This window comes from Pseudophryne corroboree, chromosome 5 (genome assembly GCF_028390025.1).
Source record: "Pseudophryne corroboree isolate aPseCor3 chromosome 5, aPseCor3.hap2, whole genome shotgun sequence".
Classification (NCBI taxonomy): Eukaryota; Metazoa; Chordata; class Amphibia; order Anura; family Myobatrachidae; genus Pseudophryne; species Pseudophryne corroboree.
In genome coordinates, this window is record NC_086448.1 from 521,453,513 (window position 1) to 521,470,651 (window position 17,139).

A 17,139-nucleotide genomic window follows, 5' to 3' on the forward strand; every position below is an offset into this window, starting at 1 on the left:
TGAATCCCATCCAGCCGAGTAGAGAGATCCTGGAGACAGCGGATGATGTGGCCCTGTGCAGCCTCCTGATGTTCTAGTCGGGCTGCCAGTTCTTGCATCGGCCTGGCCGCTTGATCCTGGTCTCCGGCTGGATTCATTAGGTCAGTGCTTACTGTCACAACTGAGGGCCTGAGCTGACGGGAGGCAGCCTCAGTTGTAGGGGCTGAGATGTACCGGAACCTGGGAGGTTGTATCAGACCCCTGGACATGTAAGTAACATGAATAATAACTGCCCGAAGGCGTGACCACGACAACTTGGATAAAAGTCAATGATGTTTATTATGACAACTCCGCAACACAGCAGCAGTAAAAGAAAACGTAAAAGTCAGCAAAGAATAAATACAGTTCCTGGGTACTACAGGATGGCAGGAGCCACAGGGCACTGGTAGTGTGAGATAGTTCTTATGATCTTCTAGATGGAAAGTCCTTACCAGGCCCGACTGTAGCAATGGAGATAACCCAGGATTGTGCCAGCTGGTGTTCCAGGAAAAGCTGGGTTGCTGAAGATAAAACAGCTGCTGTGGATACTGGCTGGAACCAGACTGTTGTTAGCACGGAGTGGATACTGGCTGGAACCAGTGAAATAATAAATGAACTTGGGAGCGATGAAATATGAACTGAAATGTAGAACTTGAGAGCGGAGAAATAATAATACCGGTGGAGAGTGGTAAAGTGTAGAAAGGACACCGGCCCTTTAAGGGAAGCTGTACTCTGCTGGAAGCTGAGCTGGAAGCAGGTAATGTTGTAGCTGGAAACAGATGAATCCACAATGGATTGGAGAGTCAGGCTACACCGCAGGTGGAATGCTGGTGCGGGTCTCTATGGTGGAAGTCTTGAGACAGGAGCTGGAACCTGGAAGACAATCACAGGAGAGAGACAAACAGGAACTAGGTTTGACAACCAAAGCACTGACGCCTTCCTTGCTCAGGCACAGTGTATTTATACCTGCAGCAAGGAAGGGATTGGCTAGGCAATTATGCAGATTATCAATACTGAGAACAGATTGGTGGAAATGATCAGCTGACAGAATCCAAGATGGCTGCGCCCATGCAGACACTTGGAGGGAAGTTTGGTTTGTAATCCATGTGGTAATGAAAACAGTAATGGCGGCGCCGGCCACCGGAGACAGGAGGCGCCAGGCTGACAGATGCACATCCAACCACGCGGACACAGCGGAGGCCGCGGCTGACGTAATCGCCACTCAGACACTCTGCATGCAGAAGTTCAGGGACGGCGGCGGAGGCCGCGGGAGACGCCATGCCAGGTGTAATATGGCGTTTACTGTGACAGCGTCCCAGAGTGACAGGAGAGGATACAGGAATGTACACATCAGGATAACAGATGGGATCCGGTCCTGGAGCGCTGAGCCAGCCTTAGGAGGCATCTGATGGGTAAGAAATGGCGTCCAGATACCCGGATCGTGACAGTGCCAAAGTTACAGTAGCTGAAGATTACACACTGGTGCCAAAGTTACAGTAACTGAAGATTACACACTGGTGCCAAAGTTACAGTAGCTGAAGATTACACACTGGTGCCAAAGTTACAGTAGCTGAAGATTACACACTGGTGCCAAAGTTACAGTAGCTGAAGATTACACACTGGTGCCAAAGTTACAGAAGCTGAAGAGTACACACTGGTGCCAAAGTTACAGAAGCTGCAATAGCTTGATACACTGGTAGTGCTCATAATTAAGCTGTGCAGGTAACAATACTAACTGAATATTTTGTCAGTGAATGTCAATAACGCTAAAGCAATGTTTACTAATATAAACTGTGCAGATAACACAGGGTTCCTAGCTTTGACAAGTCATTAAAGTTTTCCTTTCCAGGGTCAGGGGCAAGGGTTGCAAATATACAGGATTGCATATACAAAACATACTGTAGGAATGCCTCTTCAGAAACAAGAGGGTAAATTCACCAAGCAACTGCAAAACATGGTGGGGCTGATTCTGAGTTGGGAACAAAGCAAACAAGAGCAAGAAACTTTGCAGCTGGGTAAAATCACGTTGTACTGCAGGTGAGGCAGATCTAAAATACACAGAGGGACAAACTCAAATCTATATTGCAAAATAAAAAAATAAGTTACCCATTATTTGTGGGCTGCATGTAAAAAAACAGACACTTTTTGCCTGCATGCACACAAATAAATAAATGTATTTGCACCCCTTGTATTATAGCATGGTCTGTCCCAGGTGCATAGATTAGCTACTTGCTCTTTTACCTTGCTCCCAACTCAAGATCAGCCCTGGTGTATTTTATTTGAATAGTATTGTCATTTTAAATTTCCTTCTTAAACATGCTGAGAAGCAGTGGCTTGCAAGTAAATTAACCCCAATGTTTGCAGATCCAAAGGCTATTCAGGCCAGGTACAAGGTTTGCAGATACAAAGGAAACTGTAAATCATACTTGTCTACCTGACCCTCTCCATGAGGGAGAAAATGCTCTGTTCCTGGACTTTCCTGGTAATGTATGTAATGTAATGTATCTATCACCTGTTGTGAGCTAGTTGATTGATAAGAAAGGTGTTTCACCACAGGTGATGGCAATCATGCATTACCAGGAAAGTCCAGGAACAGAGCATTTGCTCCCTCATGGAGAGGGTCAGGTAGGCAAGTATGCTGTAAATGTTCTGGCCCCGATTGCTGGGAAAGCTAGAGTTTTAAAAGCCAAGCACAAGTGTAGCTGGTTAATGACAGCTAAGTGTAGGAGAGTTGACTAAAGACAGTGCCATACTGGAAGATATTTTAAACTATATCACTTATTTTCACCCTTCTGAGTGACATAGGTTAATGCAGGCTTTTTCAACTAGTGTGCCGCGACCAGTTGCAAGGTGTGCCGCGGAGCCAGAGCAGCTTCCTGCACCTTCAGAGTGAACTGTTGGCCTGGGCTCTTCTTAGAGGATTAGTCGTGCTCCGGCCGTGACCTATTCCTTGAAGACGTGGCGGTGTGATATCATAGGTCACGACCGCTGCATCTCACCACCCAGCCAGCCCACCCGCCTGCATACACATCTTCCAGTTTCTGCTTGCATACACAGCTTTCCTTTCCCACCCACATCCACACCTGCCTGCTGCTCAGTATTCGCAGCACTCCACTATGAACAACCCTTGCCACTGAGAGACAGGAAGGAGGACAGCTGACCGGTAGGGGCTAATATTTGTTATTTTAGTTCTCCTGTGGGGAACAATAGGATTCATGTGGGGAGAATAAGGATTAATGTGGGGAACAATGTGAATAATTCATGTGGGGAGCAATAGGATTTATGTGGGGGGAAATGTGATTGATTTATATGTGAGGTGCAATATAATTGAGGAGGAGCAATATAATTTAATTATGTGGGGAGCAATAGGATTTATGTACTGAGCAACATGATTTATGTGGGGAGCAATGTGATTGTTTTTTCTGTGTAGACCAGGGCTGGCCAAACCGGTCCTCGAGATCTACCAACAGTTCATGTTTTCCAGGCCTCCTGGAGATCTGTAGAATAGTCAGTTAGGAATGAATGCAGCACATCTTAATTAGTAATGACTACACCTGTGCACCAGCTAGGTGTTCTGGAAAATGTGAACTGTTGGTAGATCTCAAGGACTGGTTTGGCCAGCCCTGGTGTAGACCAATGTATGTGTGGATTTTTTTTTTTTTTTTTTAATAAGGACCAATGTGTGTATTTTGTTTTTTTCTGTGAGGAACTTATGCTGTGCCTTGGCAATTTTAAAATATTGTTCGGTGTGCCGCAAGTAAAAAAAGGTTGAAAATCACTGGCCGGTGTGAATGAAGAACAATGGGCACTCCTATGGGTTAAAAACTAGGTAGTCTGTTGTCTGTCCCTGCCACTCAGTTTTGTCTCTATCATTGACGACACGGTGCATATCGTTCAGTCATTCATGAAATCGCTCAATCTGGCCGCTCTATCTCATTCATTATTGTTCATCCAGGAGTCCGGGAAGTTCAAGGGAAAATAATGGACAGTATCGTTCATTGCTCACGTCGTCCAGAGTGTCACTGCCTTAACTTTCACATTGCTGGATAGCATGAATACCAGCTACAGTAACACCTCAGATGGACATATGGGACTATGGGGCCCATTTATCAATGAGTTTTAGTTATTTAATCTTATTTAGTATGATAAATAGTGCTCCAGACAATCAGCTCCCAACTGTCATTTTCAAACACATGACAGGAGCTGATTGCCTGAAGCATCATTTATTATACGCAATGAGTTTTAAATAGCTAAAACTTGTTGATAAATGGACCCCTAAATTCAAAAAGGTCCTAGTCCACAAAGACCTGGAGGCACATTTACTAAAGTTCATTTTAGTGTAAATGCCATTTTTTAGCAAGAATATACTAAAGACAAACCTGCATTGCAAATCTCCATGACGCTTTTTTACACAATAAGAATACAAAGAGAGAGATCTATAAAGCTGCAATTTAACCAACCACCAAAAACAAAAAAAACAGAAAAAAGAGTTGAGAGATGAGGTAGCTAAGTATGCATGTTCTATTTTGGAGTTGTAATACCAGTAACTTTTTAAAATCAACATTAAAATACTTACTGATAAATTTGAAACTTTCTATATGCAATATTTTGAGGAAAAATAAACATCTTTTTTTAACTTTTTTTTACATGTTTTCAATTAAAATATATTTTTTCTGTCAACACAATTATGTTGATTTATCCTCTTCAAAGACCTGTCATCATTATTTTTCCAGGATGAATAATTAGCTAAATCTAGTATGCTTCAACAGGTTTAGTTTTGCAAAATTCGTATATAAAAAAATCTTTTTTTTTTAATATTTGTTTTTTTGTTCTGTATAATTGAGATTACCATTAATATTTCAACTGTCATTTACTGTATGAATGTAGTAAAAGTGTTGATGTAATGGATGTACCTTAGGTAAGCAAAGACATCTCGTTTGTTGTAGAATCTGTATGCCCAACCAGAATACCTGTAGCTTCACGGGATGAAAAGGGGTTTGAGCTACTTGTGGGAATGAACATTCATAAGAAAGGCCAGAAGATAACAGGGTCATTGGTTTCCGAAAAAGCCTATCTTCTTACCCCTGATGTGGATGTGACTGAAAACACAAGGTGCAATATCTTTATATGTTTATTATATAGTATATAAGTAATCTTAATATACAGGGCTGTATTTTCCATTGGGCATAATGGGCAGTTCCCCAAGGGCCACAGGAGTCTAAGGGCCTTATGCTGATAACTGAGGGTCCCCTCTTTCCAGGGATAGCAGCTTTTTGAAAATCGGCCCTAGGGAACTGGAGATATCTGACTTCAAAACAGCGGTCCCCGTCTGACCCTGTTAATTGCTCTTTCTGGCTGGATATTTCTAGTTCTGCCACTACAAAAGCTGGGACTCTTCCCTTTCGGTGGACACTGCCACCTTGCCTCTACAATGCCCAGAACCAGAGCGATCAGCCTTCCAGCAGCTAGTTCCTGCTTCAAATGCCTGGGATGTGGTTTTATATTTTTGTTGGTGGATTGCCCCGGCTCCTGAACCTCGATCCCCAAGATCCCCAAGATATCTCCTGAAAGGAAAGACTCTCTAATTTTTTGTCAAATTGAAAACTAAGAAATTCAACTCCCAGGAACTTGAGATATCCGTGGTCAAGCAAGCTGCCCTCCCACTGGAAAATTATAAATATTAAGCCCACTCCACTTGTATATTAAACCCCCCCTACCATCCTGGAAGTCATGTACCTGGGCCCCTTCATTCAACCTAATACCCCTGTCTGTAGTTTAGTGTTCTCCCTATTGCCCCATGTCACTATCTCCCCCCCCCCCCATCTGTGCAGTAAAGGAGTAATTAGCAGAAATTACTGCTCCAGGTCCTGCATGCTGAATGGAAGCTAGAACACCCCTTACTGCCCATGGAACATCACAGCAGCCACCAACAGCACCCCCACCAGTGCATTGCTTTGCCCAGGGGCCTACACTGCTGTTAGGACAGCCTTGCTAATATACAGTATATATAGAAATTCAAGTAAAGAATCTATTATACAGCAGTCTTAATGTCCATTTCAAGTATAGAGCTGGAGGGAGCTCCACCCTCGCCTTCACTTCTCAGCTCTCCCTGGCTGCTTGCCTGGAAATCCTGCCTCCTTCTGCCATAGAAAGAAGATCTCCAACTGCCTGTGTAGATAACAGCTGGATCCTGCATGGCTGGCAACCCACATGGACTGGGAAGGGTGAGATGGACATGTGTGGCGATTTGTAAACAATCCAAGGGCATTGGAAGTGAATACATGTCATAGAACGTGCAGGAAGATTTGCTGGGTCTGGCTATCAGTCAAGCAAATTGTCTGGCATTGCAAGAAAGTTGCAGGGGACGATGAGGAGGATAACAAGAGTGGCCACAGAGGAACCAAAATTATTTCATGAATTTATTATTGGGGACAGTACTGTTTAAAAATGATAACATTTTACTTGATGAGGACACATATTTTTATATTAATTGAGTCTATTTTAATTAATTATTTAATTATAGAGGCACCAATTTTATTTGCTTGGGGCACTATATATGCTAGCATGGATGTGCCACCATCATTACTTCATTAATATGGCCTCATTTAACATAAAAATGTTGACCACATAAACTAAATTGTTACTTTTTAGTATTATTGTCCCAGTAATGAATTAATGAAGAAATCATGGCTCATCAATATAGTTTTTGTAGCTCCTTATTTGAGGATTAATTTGTTACAATATCATCATGCCGACCAGAGGAGCCTCAGGTTATATTCCCACTCGGTTGGTGGCATGGACCCTCCAAACGAGTAGGAATACCCCACATTTCACCGGATGTCAGGATTCTGGCATCAGTCTCCTGAACGCAAGGATCCCGACAGTCGGTATATCAACTGCATTGCCACTGCAGACCAATGCAGGTAAAGGAAAGAGCTAGCCCTTTATCACCTGGAAATAGAATCATGATTGTCTTAGACATCTTTCTGTCACCATAACATCATTTCTAATTATTACAATCTTAGGTGGTGATCTTAGGTTGTCTTTAAATTACAGCATTTGTTTTATAGAGACATCTTCCCAGAAGGCCTTCCACCCTCATATGTTTTTGTGGCAACCATACGTCTAAATGACCCTGAGACGCAGGTGGTTGTTGACCTGTGGAGAATATTATCAAAGGCAGGAGAAGTCCAGGCAGCAGTGACTCTAAATGGTACAGACAATTCAGTCATCTTTTCTGTCACACAGATCAATGAAAATCATCAAGTGATTCATTTCAATGATTCAAGATTAAAGGTAAGAAACAGAGATCAATTTATACTGGGCAGTCAGTCACTGTGTACAGTGAGTCAGAAATGACTACATACAGGTATAAAATGGAAATTATATATTGTGATCCTTCTCTAATATAACATTCAGCTACACCTGATGTGCACAAACGAAAACATCTGAGTTGTATTTACTACATCTGCTTAAGAAGCACAGAAATCATGCTGTACAGGCCCGACTGCACCAAAATGTAAATGCAGAGCGGATGATAATAGCCGCACGCAGCAGCTTCCTCTCGGTGCTGGTCACACGGTTCAGAGGTCCACTGGTCCATGGCCCTGATGAACACTGGAATGAGTGTCAATACAGCAGCTGGCTCCGACCGTGATGCAAAGCAGGCTATGCGGGGGTCCCATGCCGGGACAGATAGACGGGTGGTGCTGTTGATAACCTTACAGTAATGCGCCCTGGGGCAGTGAGTGTTCCGGAGTGCACAAGTGAGACAGCCGCATGCTGTCCCTCCCCTACACTGGCTACAATAGTCCAAAGGAGTCAGTGATGCTGTTCTCAAAGATCCTACCGGTTTTGTCAGTAGCTGATTTTTTCAATGATCTGGATACCCAGACCCAGTGCTTGAAGTGGCGGTATGCCATACCATTGTATAACACCCTACTTCGAGCACTGTATGGAATTATATTCAAAATGATCACAGCTTTGACGGTTAATAAAAATATTGATAAGTAAGCTATTTATGATATATTGACAATTTGAATGTGTATGTGTAACTAATTAACACATGTCAGTCATTGGCATATATAGTACAAACAGCGAAGCATCTTCCAAGGTTCCCTGGACTGCCAGATAGATCTCTGCTGGAAACTAGATAAAGTTTAATGATCTGTGCAGAATTATAATAGAAAATGATAAAATATAACTTTTGTCCAGGAATTATTTGACGCAAAGTGGCACCAGCTGAAGATCCTAGTGAGAAGTAAAAGTGCAGTCCTATATCTGGATGATGCTCTCATTCAAAACCATGCGCTTGGAGAAATTGGACCAATATTCATCAATGGCAAAACTCAAGTCGTAAAGAGAGAAATGTCTGATCAGTCTGTAACTGTGAGTAACCTTTCAGGGATAAGAGGAGAATATTTTCCATTGCAAAATAAGCTCTGCCTGTTAAACAATTGCAGTTTATTTTAGGAAATAATTCATTTTGAACAAGGCACTAAAAGGCAGAAAAATCAGGGTAAAACACACACATTGTACTAAACTAACCCTGACATATGTTTACATTACGCATATACTGTATACACTTTATACATCCTACTACATAAGCTTATGGTGGGATAATATACAATATATTAACTGATACACAACAGTCAGAGAGCTGGCTTAAGAAACCATGTGAGAGCTGATTATTTCTCCTAAACCCATATTACGCAGTGTTCCTATACAGTGCACCAACACACTGAAAACACTCACATAACACGTTCTGCACACCGCCAAACTGAAATAGGAATGGTATTACTCTGCGATTAGAGTTTTTAAATTCAGAATAGAAACGTTGTCAGCCATACAATATTTAAAAATATCCTGTATTACCATGGATAAGTCCCTAACAGTCCTTTTCATAAGTATGAGGGAGCAGTGTTAATTTTGACGAGGATTTTATATTTAGTTTTAGTTGCTTACTTAAAATTGTAGTTGGTTTAAAGTCACAATTTAGTCTCTTTTTTTGCTTTGTTTAAGTCAAGATTTTAGTCAGCGGGTCTCAGTTTTAATTTTAGTCTAATATTTGTCAATGGTTTAGTAATTTTTTTTGTAAACAGTTTAATGATACGGTAATACATTTTGCTGAAGAACATTTCTCTAAAATTCCCTTGAGAAGTTAGCAAACTTTTAATTATGTGTTTAGTAATCTAAGCTCAGTAGGCTGAGAATGTGTTACATACTGACTCTGACTTGCCATAGTGCAACCATATATCATATACAAATTAATGCCTTTAGTTTGTTATAACAAACAAGTGTAATTTACAATCTTATTTCCTTTGCAGAAGTTCATATTTATTTTCTGCAAATATCTAAAATACATAATTATTCTTTAAAAATTAAAATCCTACTTCCAGTGTTAATTTTGACAAGGATTTTACGTTTAGTTTTGGTCTTAGTTGCTTTTTTGCTTTGTTTTAGTCATGATTTAGTCAGTGTATCAGTTTTCATTTTAGTCTAATGTTACTTCTGAAATAAATGTTGTTGACAAAATTAACTCTGTGAGGAAGGGTTATAAGCAAATTAGTAGCATGATTATCCCTTTTACAATGACAACAGTCATATTATGGAATTCTGAAAATTTTTAATTTGTGCAATAAAAATATTTATTGTACTGTGTGTTTAGATGGAGATACAGAAACTAAGGTTGTACTGTGACCCAGAGCAGAGTGAAAGAGAGACGGCCTGTGAAATCTATTCTGTGGTGAGTTCCAGCCTGAGTAACTCTATGCAATGTACAGATGTACAGATATGAGATCGCTTCTGTGGAAACCTGTTACACAGAAATGCCGTAAAAGTATATGCATTCTTACTACTGCTCATTGCTATTTTTAGAAATCCTTTATACTAACACTACATTTTTTTACATTTATTTATTACTTTTAAGGAGAGCATTTTTGTACTTTTAATTTTACCTTAACCTTACTGTACACATGATAACCCTATAGCAAACTAAAACCTCTTTTAGACCAAATATCGCTGGTCGCAGCCAGGAGCTTGATACGGGTGCTACTTGGCTGCGACCCGCATCAGGCCCCTTTTACACCGCATTTGCCAATCCGGCATATTGCCAGGTTAGTCACGTCGCCAATGTAGTGGCCCGGCTACCGTTTACACAGCACAGTTTGCCGGGGTTGAACATGTGTTCAACCCTGCAAACTACCCGAATTGGAATACCGGGACACTCGACTCCCGATTATTCCAACTCGGACCTTTTACACCAACCGACAACATGGGTTGTAAAAGGGGTATGAGGCTGTAATGGAATTCCCAAACAAACTATCAGTATTTGATTTAGTGCTATTTGGCTTTAATTTCAATTTATATGAAAGGAGGGGAAGGCCAATGGCTTGAGGGGTGTATTTTAGGCATGGTGCTCTACTGTAATTTATCTTTCTCTCCCCTGAAAAATCTCATTCCACATACTGGAACCTATAGATGTTGTATATTACTGTGTAAACGTTTTGCCAGAATTATAGTTCTTAAATCAGTAACGTTCAAAAATATTTTTTCTCCTAACAGGATGACCCCAGGGTAAGTATACTGCACAGCTTTTTTATATGTGTATACATCCTATATAAGAAAAGGCTAAGGCTGCTCCTCACCTCTATTATGTGCACCTGTGGCCAATAGAGTCCGCCACAGCTTAAAGTGAAAGTTATACTGCAGGGAAATGTTACAGCCTGCTGTTAATTAATTCAAAATATAGAACTGGCTGTTTTACACTTGCTGCATATGGAGAGAGGGTGCTAAGGAGAGAGAGAGAGAGTGGGGGTAGGGGAAAGTTTTGGGTGTGGCAGCTGCCATTTATAACAACCTATATAAAAGGCTAACACTGCTCCTCACCTCTGTGGAAGGTGCCTGACCGTGAGACCTTCAAAACACACACATCCTATGTACACTGCACCCCCCTTCACATACTGCTCCTATATACACTGCACCCCCATCCTCTTCCATATTCTGCAACCCGCCCATAACCCTTCATATAGTACCCCTATATACTGTACATGGCATCCCCCTCCTCCATTTACTGCTCCCACCATATACCGCATACTCTATACCCCCTCCTCCATATACTATGCTGAACCCCAGGTTACATCATGGGACTCGGCAACAAGTAGCAGCAGTAACCAGGAGACTATGTAATTGTCTCTTTAATATGTACTGTATGTTCATATTTACTTCATTGGGATTTTATAAATATTTTTCAATTTATAGTGCCCGCTTGAGCGAGTGCCTTCGCCTTCTTGTCAGTGTCCTGAAAGCCAGCCTGGTTCTCCCGGAGCACCAGGACCAGAGGTTAGTATTATTTTATGTTAGGTGTTTTTATCTTTTCACTATAGACTGTAAGCTTGCAAGCAGGACCCTCTTACTTCTTTGTCTATAATATGGATTTTTGACTGTGATGTCCTAATGTTTTGGGGCTCTCTGCTGCCTAACTCCAGGTTATAGGGGGTCTCTGTCTGTCATTACCCAGCCTCGATTTATTACTGTTTTGTTCCAAATTGTAAAGTGCAACAGAATTCTCTGTAGCTGTATAAATAACTGTTGATCAATAGATAAATAGCTATACTGTATGTGTTAAAAAAATAGAGAAATAAGCGCCGATGTCTATAAGACACTATAACCATAAAATGACAAATATTTATAAAAAGGCACTCCCAATTAATTAGGGTGGCTGCTTTAAACAATTAGTGTGTTTGTGAATCACACATAAAAAGAAGATGAGGTCAGGGTTTTGTAAAAAGCGTCTACTAGTGCAAAATGCAGTGACTTAGTAAAATTGTCTAAACAAGTAAGGTAACTTAGTGATAAAGTGCAGAAAGTGCTCCAGTGAATCAAAAATGAAAATAAATTTAGCTTTTTTCCTTTTCTTCGGTCATATGACCATCATATTCAAGGTAAATATATAAAAAGAGAAAATAAAAACAGACATCGTATGTACTGTCTTAAAACCACATTTCTCATACGTCCTAGAGGATGCTGCGGTCACTTCAAGAACCATGGGGTATAGACGGGATCCGCAGGAGACATGGGCACTTTAAGACTTTCAAAGGGTGTGACCTGGCTCCTCCCTCTATGCCCCTCCTCCAGACTCCAGTTTAGAATCTGTGCCCAGTGAGACTGGGTGCACTCTGAGGAGCTCTACTGAGTTTCTCTGAAAAAGACTTATGTTAGGTTTTTTATTTTCAGGGAGACCTGCTGGCAACAGTCTCCCTGCTTCGTGGGACTAAGGGGAGAGAAGCAGACCTACTTCTGTGAGTTTCAAGGCTCTGCTTCTTTGGCTACAGGACACCATTAGCTCCTGAGGGTTTGATCACTAGGTACGCCTAGGGGCTCATTCCCAGAGCCGGCCGTCACCCCCCTTGCAGAGCCAGAAGTCAGGTGTGTAGAAGAAGAAAAGAAGACTTCAGTGACGGCTTCTGAGGTACCGCACAGCGATCGCACGCTGCGTGACATGCTCCCACACACAGAGGCACTCCAGGGTGCAGGGCGCAGGGGGGGGGGGGTGGCCTGGGCAGCATATATACCTCAATTATAAGACTGGCAACAGGGCACTGTCCTAACCCCCGCCAGTATAAAAATTTTAACTACAATAGCGGGACTGAAGTGCGCCATTACGGGGGCGGGGCTTAGCCCTCACAGCTCACATAGCCAGCGCCATTTTCTATTGCAGAACACTGGTCTTTCCTCACACTCACTGCTGAATGTATCAGGGTGCAAAACAGGGGGGGGGGACACAGTCAAATTGGTGCATTATATGTTTAATATAAAAGCGCTGCAGGTTTGGGGGCATTCTATAATGTTGAGAACTGTTGATTAAGCGCTGGGTTATGAGCTGGCAAACTCTATCTGTGTCTCTCTGACATGTTTGGTACACGTGTGTCGACATGTCTGAAGCGGAGTGCTTCCCACAAACGGCTGTGGGGGTGACCCTGTCGGCACGGCCGACTCCTGATGGTACTTGGTACATGTGTGTCAACATGCAGGTGGATGAATGTTTTTCCCAAGTGAAAACTATATTAGGGACACAGATGCAGGTGGGTGGCCCTGTCGGCACCACCGATATATGACTGGGTAAAAAAATTGAATGGTAATGTGATGCATATCAAAAAGGGCCATGTGTATGTGTATATATATATATATATATATATATAGTAAGGTTGAATGAATCTATGGATGTCTTGTTCATAGCTATATTTCCCTCAGACCCCTCGGGATCGCAAACAGGTTATTTTGCCCAGTTACTACTCCCTTATACCGACACAGATGCTAATTCCTGTGTCGACCATAATGATTCCTGATGAGATAAAAAAAAAAAAAGAGCATTTAGTACATGATTAGTACATAATAAGGACGTATTAACGTCACTGTGGACCCTGCTGTTCCGAACAAAGGGGTCTATGTGTGTATATGTATATACACTGCTCAAAAAAATAAAGGGAACACTAAAATAACACATCCTAGATCTGAATGAATGAAATATTCTTATTAAATACTTTGTTCTTTACATAGTTGAATATGCTGACAACAAAATCACACAAAAATTATCAATGGAAATCAAATTTATTAACCCATGTCGGTCTGGATTTGGAGTCACTCAAAATTAAAGTGGAAAAACACACTACAGGCTGATCCAACTTTGATGTAATGTCCTTAAAACAAGTCAAAATGAGGCTCAGTAGTGTGTGTGGCCTCCACGTGCCTGTATGACCTCCCTACAATGCCTGGGCATGCTCCTGATGAGGTGGTGCTTTCACTCTAGTGGTAGCATGAGACGGAGTCTACTACCCACACAAGTGGCTCAGGTAGTGCAGCTCATCCAGGATGGCACATTAATGCGAGCTGTGGCAAGAAGGTTTGCTGTGTGTCAGCGTAGTGTCCAGAGCATGGAGGCGCTACCAGGAGACAGGCCAGTACATCAGGAGACGTGGAGGAGGCCGTAGGAGGGCAACATCCCAGCAGCAGGACCGCTACCTCCACCTTTGTGCAAGGAGGAACAGGAGGAGCACTGCCAGAGCCCTGCAAAATGACCTCCAGCAAGCCACAAATGTGCATGTGTCTACTCAAACGATCAGAAACAGACTCCATGAGGGTGGTATGAGGGCCCGACGTCCACAGGTGGGGGTTGTGCTTACAGCCCAACACCGTGCAGGACGTTTGGCATTTGCCAGAGAACACCAAGATTGGCAAATTCGCCACTGGCGCCCTGTGCTCTTCACAGATGAAAGCAGGTTCTCACTGAGCACATGTGACAGAGTCTGGAGACGCCAAGGAGAACGTTCTGCTGCCTGCAACATCCTCCAGCATGACCGATTTGGGAGTGGGTCAGTAATGGTGTGGGGTGGCATTTCTTTGGGGGTACGCACAGCCCTCCATGTGCTCGCCAGAGGTAGCCTGACTGCCATTAGGTACCGAGATGAGATCCTCAGACCCCTTGTGAGACCATATGCTGGTGCGGTTGGCCCTGGGTTCCTCCTAATGCAAGACAATGCTAGACCTCATGTGGCTGGAGTGTGTCAGCAGTTCCTGCAAGACGAAGGCATTGATGCTATGGACTGGCCCGCCCGTTCCCCAGACCTGAATCCAATTGAACACATCTGGGACATCATGTCTCGCTCCATCCACCAATGCCACGTTGCACCACAGACTGTCCAGGAGTTGGCGGATGCTTTAGTCCAGGTCTGGGAGGAGATCCCTCAGGAGACCATCTGCCACCTCATCAGGAGCATGCCCAGGCATTGTAGAGAGGTCATACAGGCACGTGGAGGCCCCAAACACTACTGAGCCTCATTTTGACTTGTTTTAAGGACATTACATCAAAGTTGGATCAGCCTGTAGTGTGTTTTTCCACTTTACTTTTGAGTGTGACTCCAGACCGACATGGGTTAATAAATTTGATTTCCATTGATAATTTTTGTGTGATTATGTTGTCAGCACATTCAACTATGTAAAGAACAAAGTATTTAATATATATATATATATATATATTTATATATTTATATATATATATATTTATAATACTGCTGAAGTAATAGTCTTCATTCTCATGTGCTAAACGCTCTGTTAGAGGAGGTCTGGGTCAGCCCTGACAAGATGATTTAAAATCCTCAAGAGGATTCCGATTGTTTATTCTTTTCCCGCCGCAGATAGAATAAAGTGGGTGTAACCCCCTGTTCTACACGGGGCCCTGTCACAAAGCCAGTGGATCATATGTAGGAAGCTACCTTATATTCTAGTTATGTGTCCACGCGTACGTCAGTTAGACCTGGCCATTACATGCGCATGGGCAAGTAGTAGTATTCCAAAATGTTCGGTTGCCTGGTCATCTGTTAAAGATACCCTGGGGAGAGATGGGATACTCCTTACGTTGGGTCGTATCAAGGATGCTGCAGCATGCTTTCATGTGACTGCAAGGTATAGAGGACTCTTAGGTTCGCGGGCCGATTCCATGGCGGTTTCGGCTAGGAGGGCGCTGTGGATTCACCAATGGAATGCTGAGGCTGACTCCGAGGAGATATGGAGTCTCTTCCCGATGAAGGTGAAGCCCGGTTCGGTGACGACCTAGTTAATTTGATTTCGGCAGATGCCACTGGTAAGTCTACCTTCTGGGCCTATGTTCCCTCACAATGGATGATGACGCATAATTGTCGGATGCAGTCATGTCAGCCCAATAGATACGAATTCCCCCTTCTTTCTTTGCAGGTAGAGGAAGGAGAAAAGGGAAGAGCTCAGCAGCCTCTTCAAGGTCACAGGAGCAGAAATCATCCTCTGTTTCTGACAGATCCACCGCATGACGCTGGGACTCTCTTGCGGGAGCCCACACCGGTGAGATCACGTCTAAAACTTTTCAGTCGGTCCTGGAACGGACTTGGACCCGTGGGTTTTACGAATAGTGTCCCAAGGGTGCATACTGGAGTTTCCAGGCGTTTTCCCTCACCAATTCTTCATTATTACCGATTCTCCTCCGGACGGGGAGGGAGTATGCGACGCAACACAAGAGTTGTGTCAGGATCAGGTCATAGTCCTGGTATCCCCTGTCACAATAGGGAGAAGGCTGTTATTCAAGCCTCTTCGTGCTCACGAAGCCAGACGGCAAGGTCAGACCAATCCTAAATCTGACATCCCTTAATTTCTATTTAAAGAAATTCAAATCAAAGATGGAATCTCTCAGGGCAGTAAGATCCAATCTAAAAAAGAATAAAGGAGGTCTAATTACATTTTCCTCCGCATTAGATTTACCTGAGGTTTGCTATTCAGGATGGTCATTACCAATTTCACCAGGGTGATGGCGGTAATGATGGTTCTCCTTCTCTAGTACGGAGTCACGTTTATCCCGTACGGGGACAATCTCCTGATAACGGTGAGATCAAGAAATAAGTTGGTGCAAAACGTTGAATTCTCCCTGACAGTTCTTCAACAACAGGGTTGGCTCCTGAACTTGTCAGATTCACTGATGGCCCATCGACGCGGTTGTCGGTTATGGGAATAATACTAGATACTACAGATAGTTTTTTTTCCAGTGGAAAAGGCTCTGGAGATCCTGAGTCTGGTCATACAAATTCCGAGAACAGCTGGAGTGTCAATCCATCAATACATTAGAAAAGATGGTTGCGGCCTACAAGGCCATTCAGTTGGCAGGTTCCTTGCCAAGGTGTTCTAGGGGGTCCTGTTGGACGAGGGGTCCGGTTCCCACCTACACATGCACTGGAAGATAATCCCGTTGTCAAAAGCCAGGAATTTGCTCCTGTGATGGCTCCACACCTCGCACTTACTAGAGGGACGTAAGTTCGGGATTCAGGACTGGGATCTGGTAACCACGGATGCAAGTCTCCGAGGCTGGGGAGCTGTCACTCAAGGAAAAAGCATCCAAGAAAAATGCTAAAGTCGGGAAGCCTGTCTTCACATGAATATGCTGGATTTGAGAGCCATTTACGACGTCCTTCTTCAAGATCACCCCGTGCAGATCCAGTTGGATAAGGTAACAGCAAGACGGAACAAAAAGCAGAGCGGAAATGGCAGAGGTGACGAAGATCCTCCTCTGGGCAGAAAAATATGTAAGGGCTCTGTCGGCATCTT

At 43.0% G+C, this 17,139-nt stretch overlaps 1 protein-coding gene across 1 annotated transcript in view; it reads left to right on the forward strand.

Moving 5' to 3' along the window:
* The window catches only part of LOC134929625 (collagen alpha-1(XXI) chain-like), a 293,832-nt gene that overhangs the window by 145,968 nt on the left and 130,725 nt on the right, over window positions 1–17,139 (forward strand). The window contains exons 4-9 of the mRNA XM_063925210.1: window positions 4,965–5,130; window positions 7,089–7,314; window positions 8,233–8,406; window positions 9,686–9,763; window positions 10,582–10,593; window positions 11,278–11,358. Coding sequence (XP_063781280.1) covers window positions 4,965–5,130; window positions 7,089–7,314; window positions 8,233–8,406; window positions 9,686–9,763; window positions 10,582–10,593; window positions 11,278–11,358 — 737 coding nt within the window. The remainder of the gene's footprint in view (window positions 1–4,964; window positions 5,131–7,088; window positions 7,315–8,232; window positions 8,407–9,685; window positions 9,764–10,581; window positions 10,594–11,277; window positions 11,359–17,139) is intronic.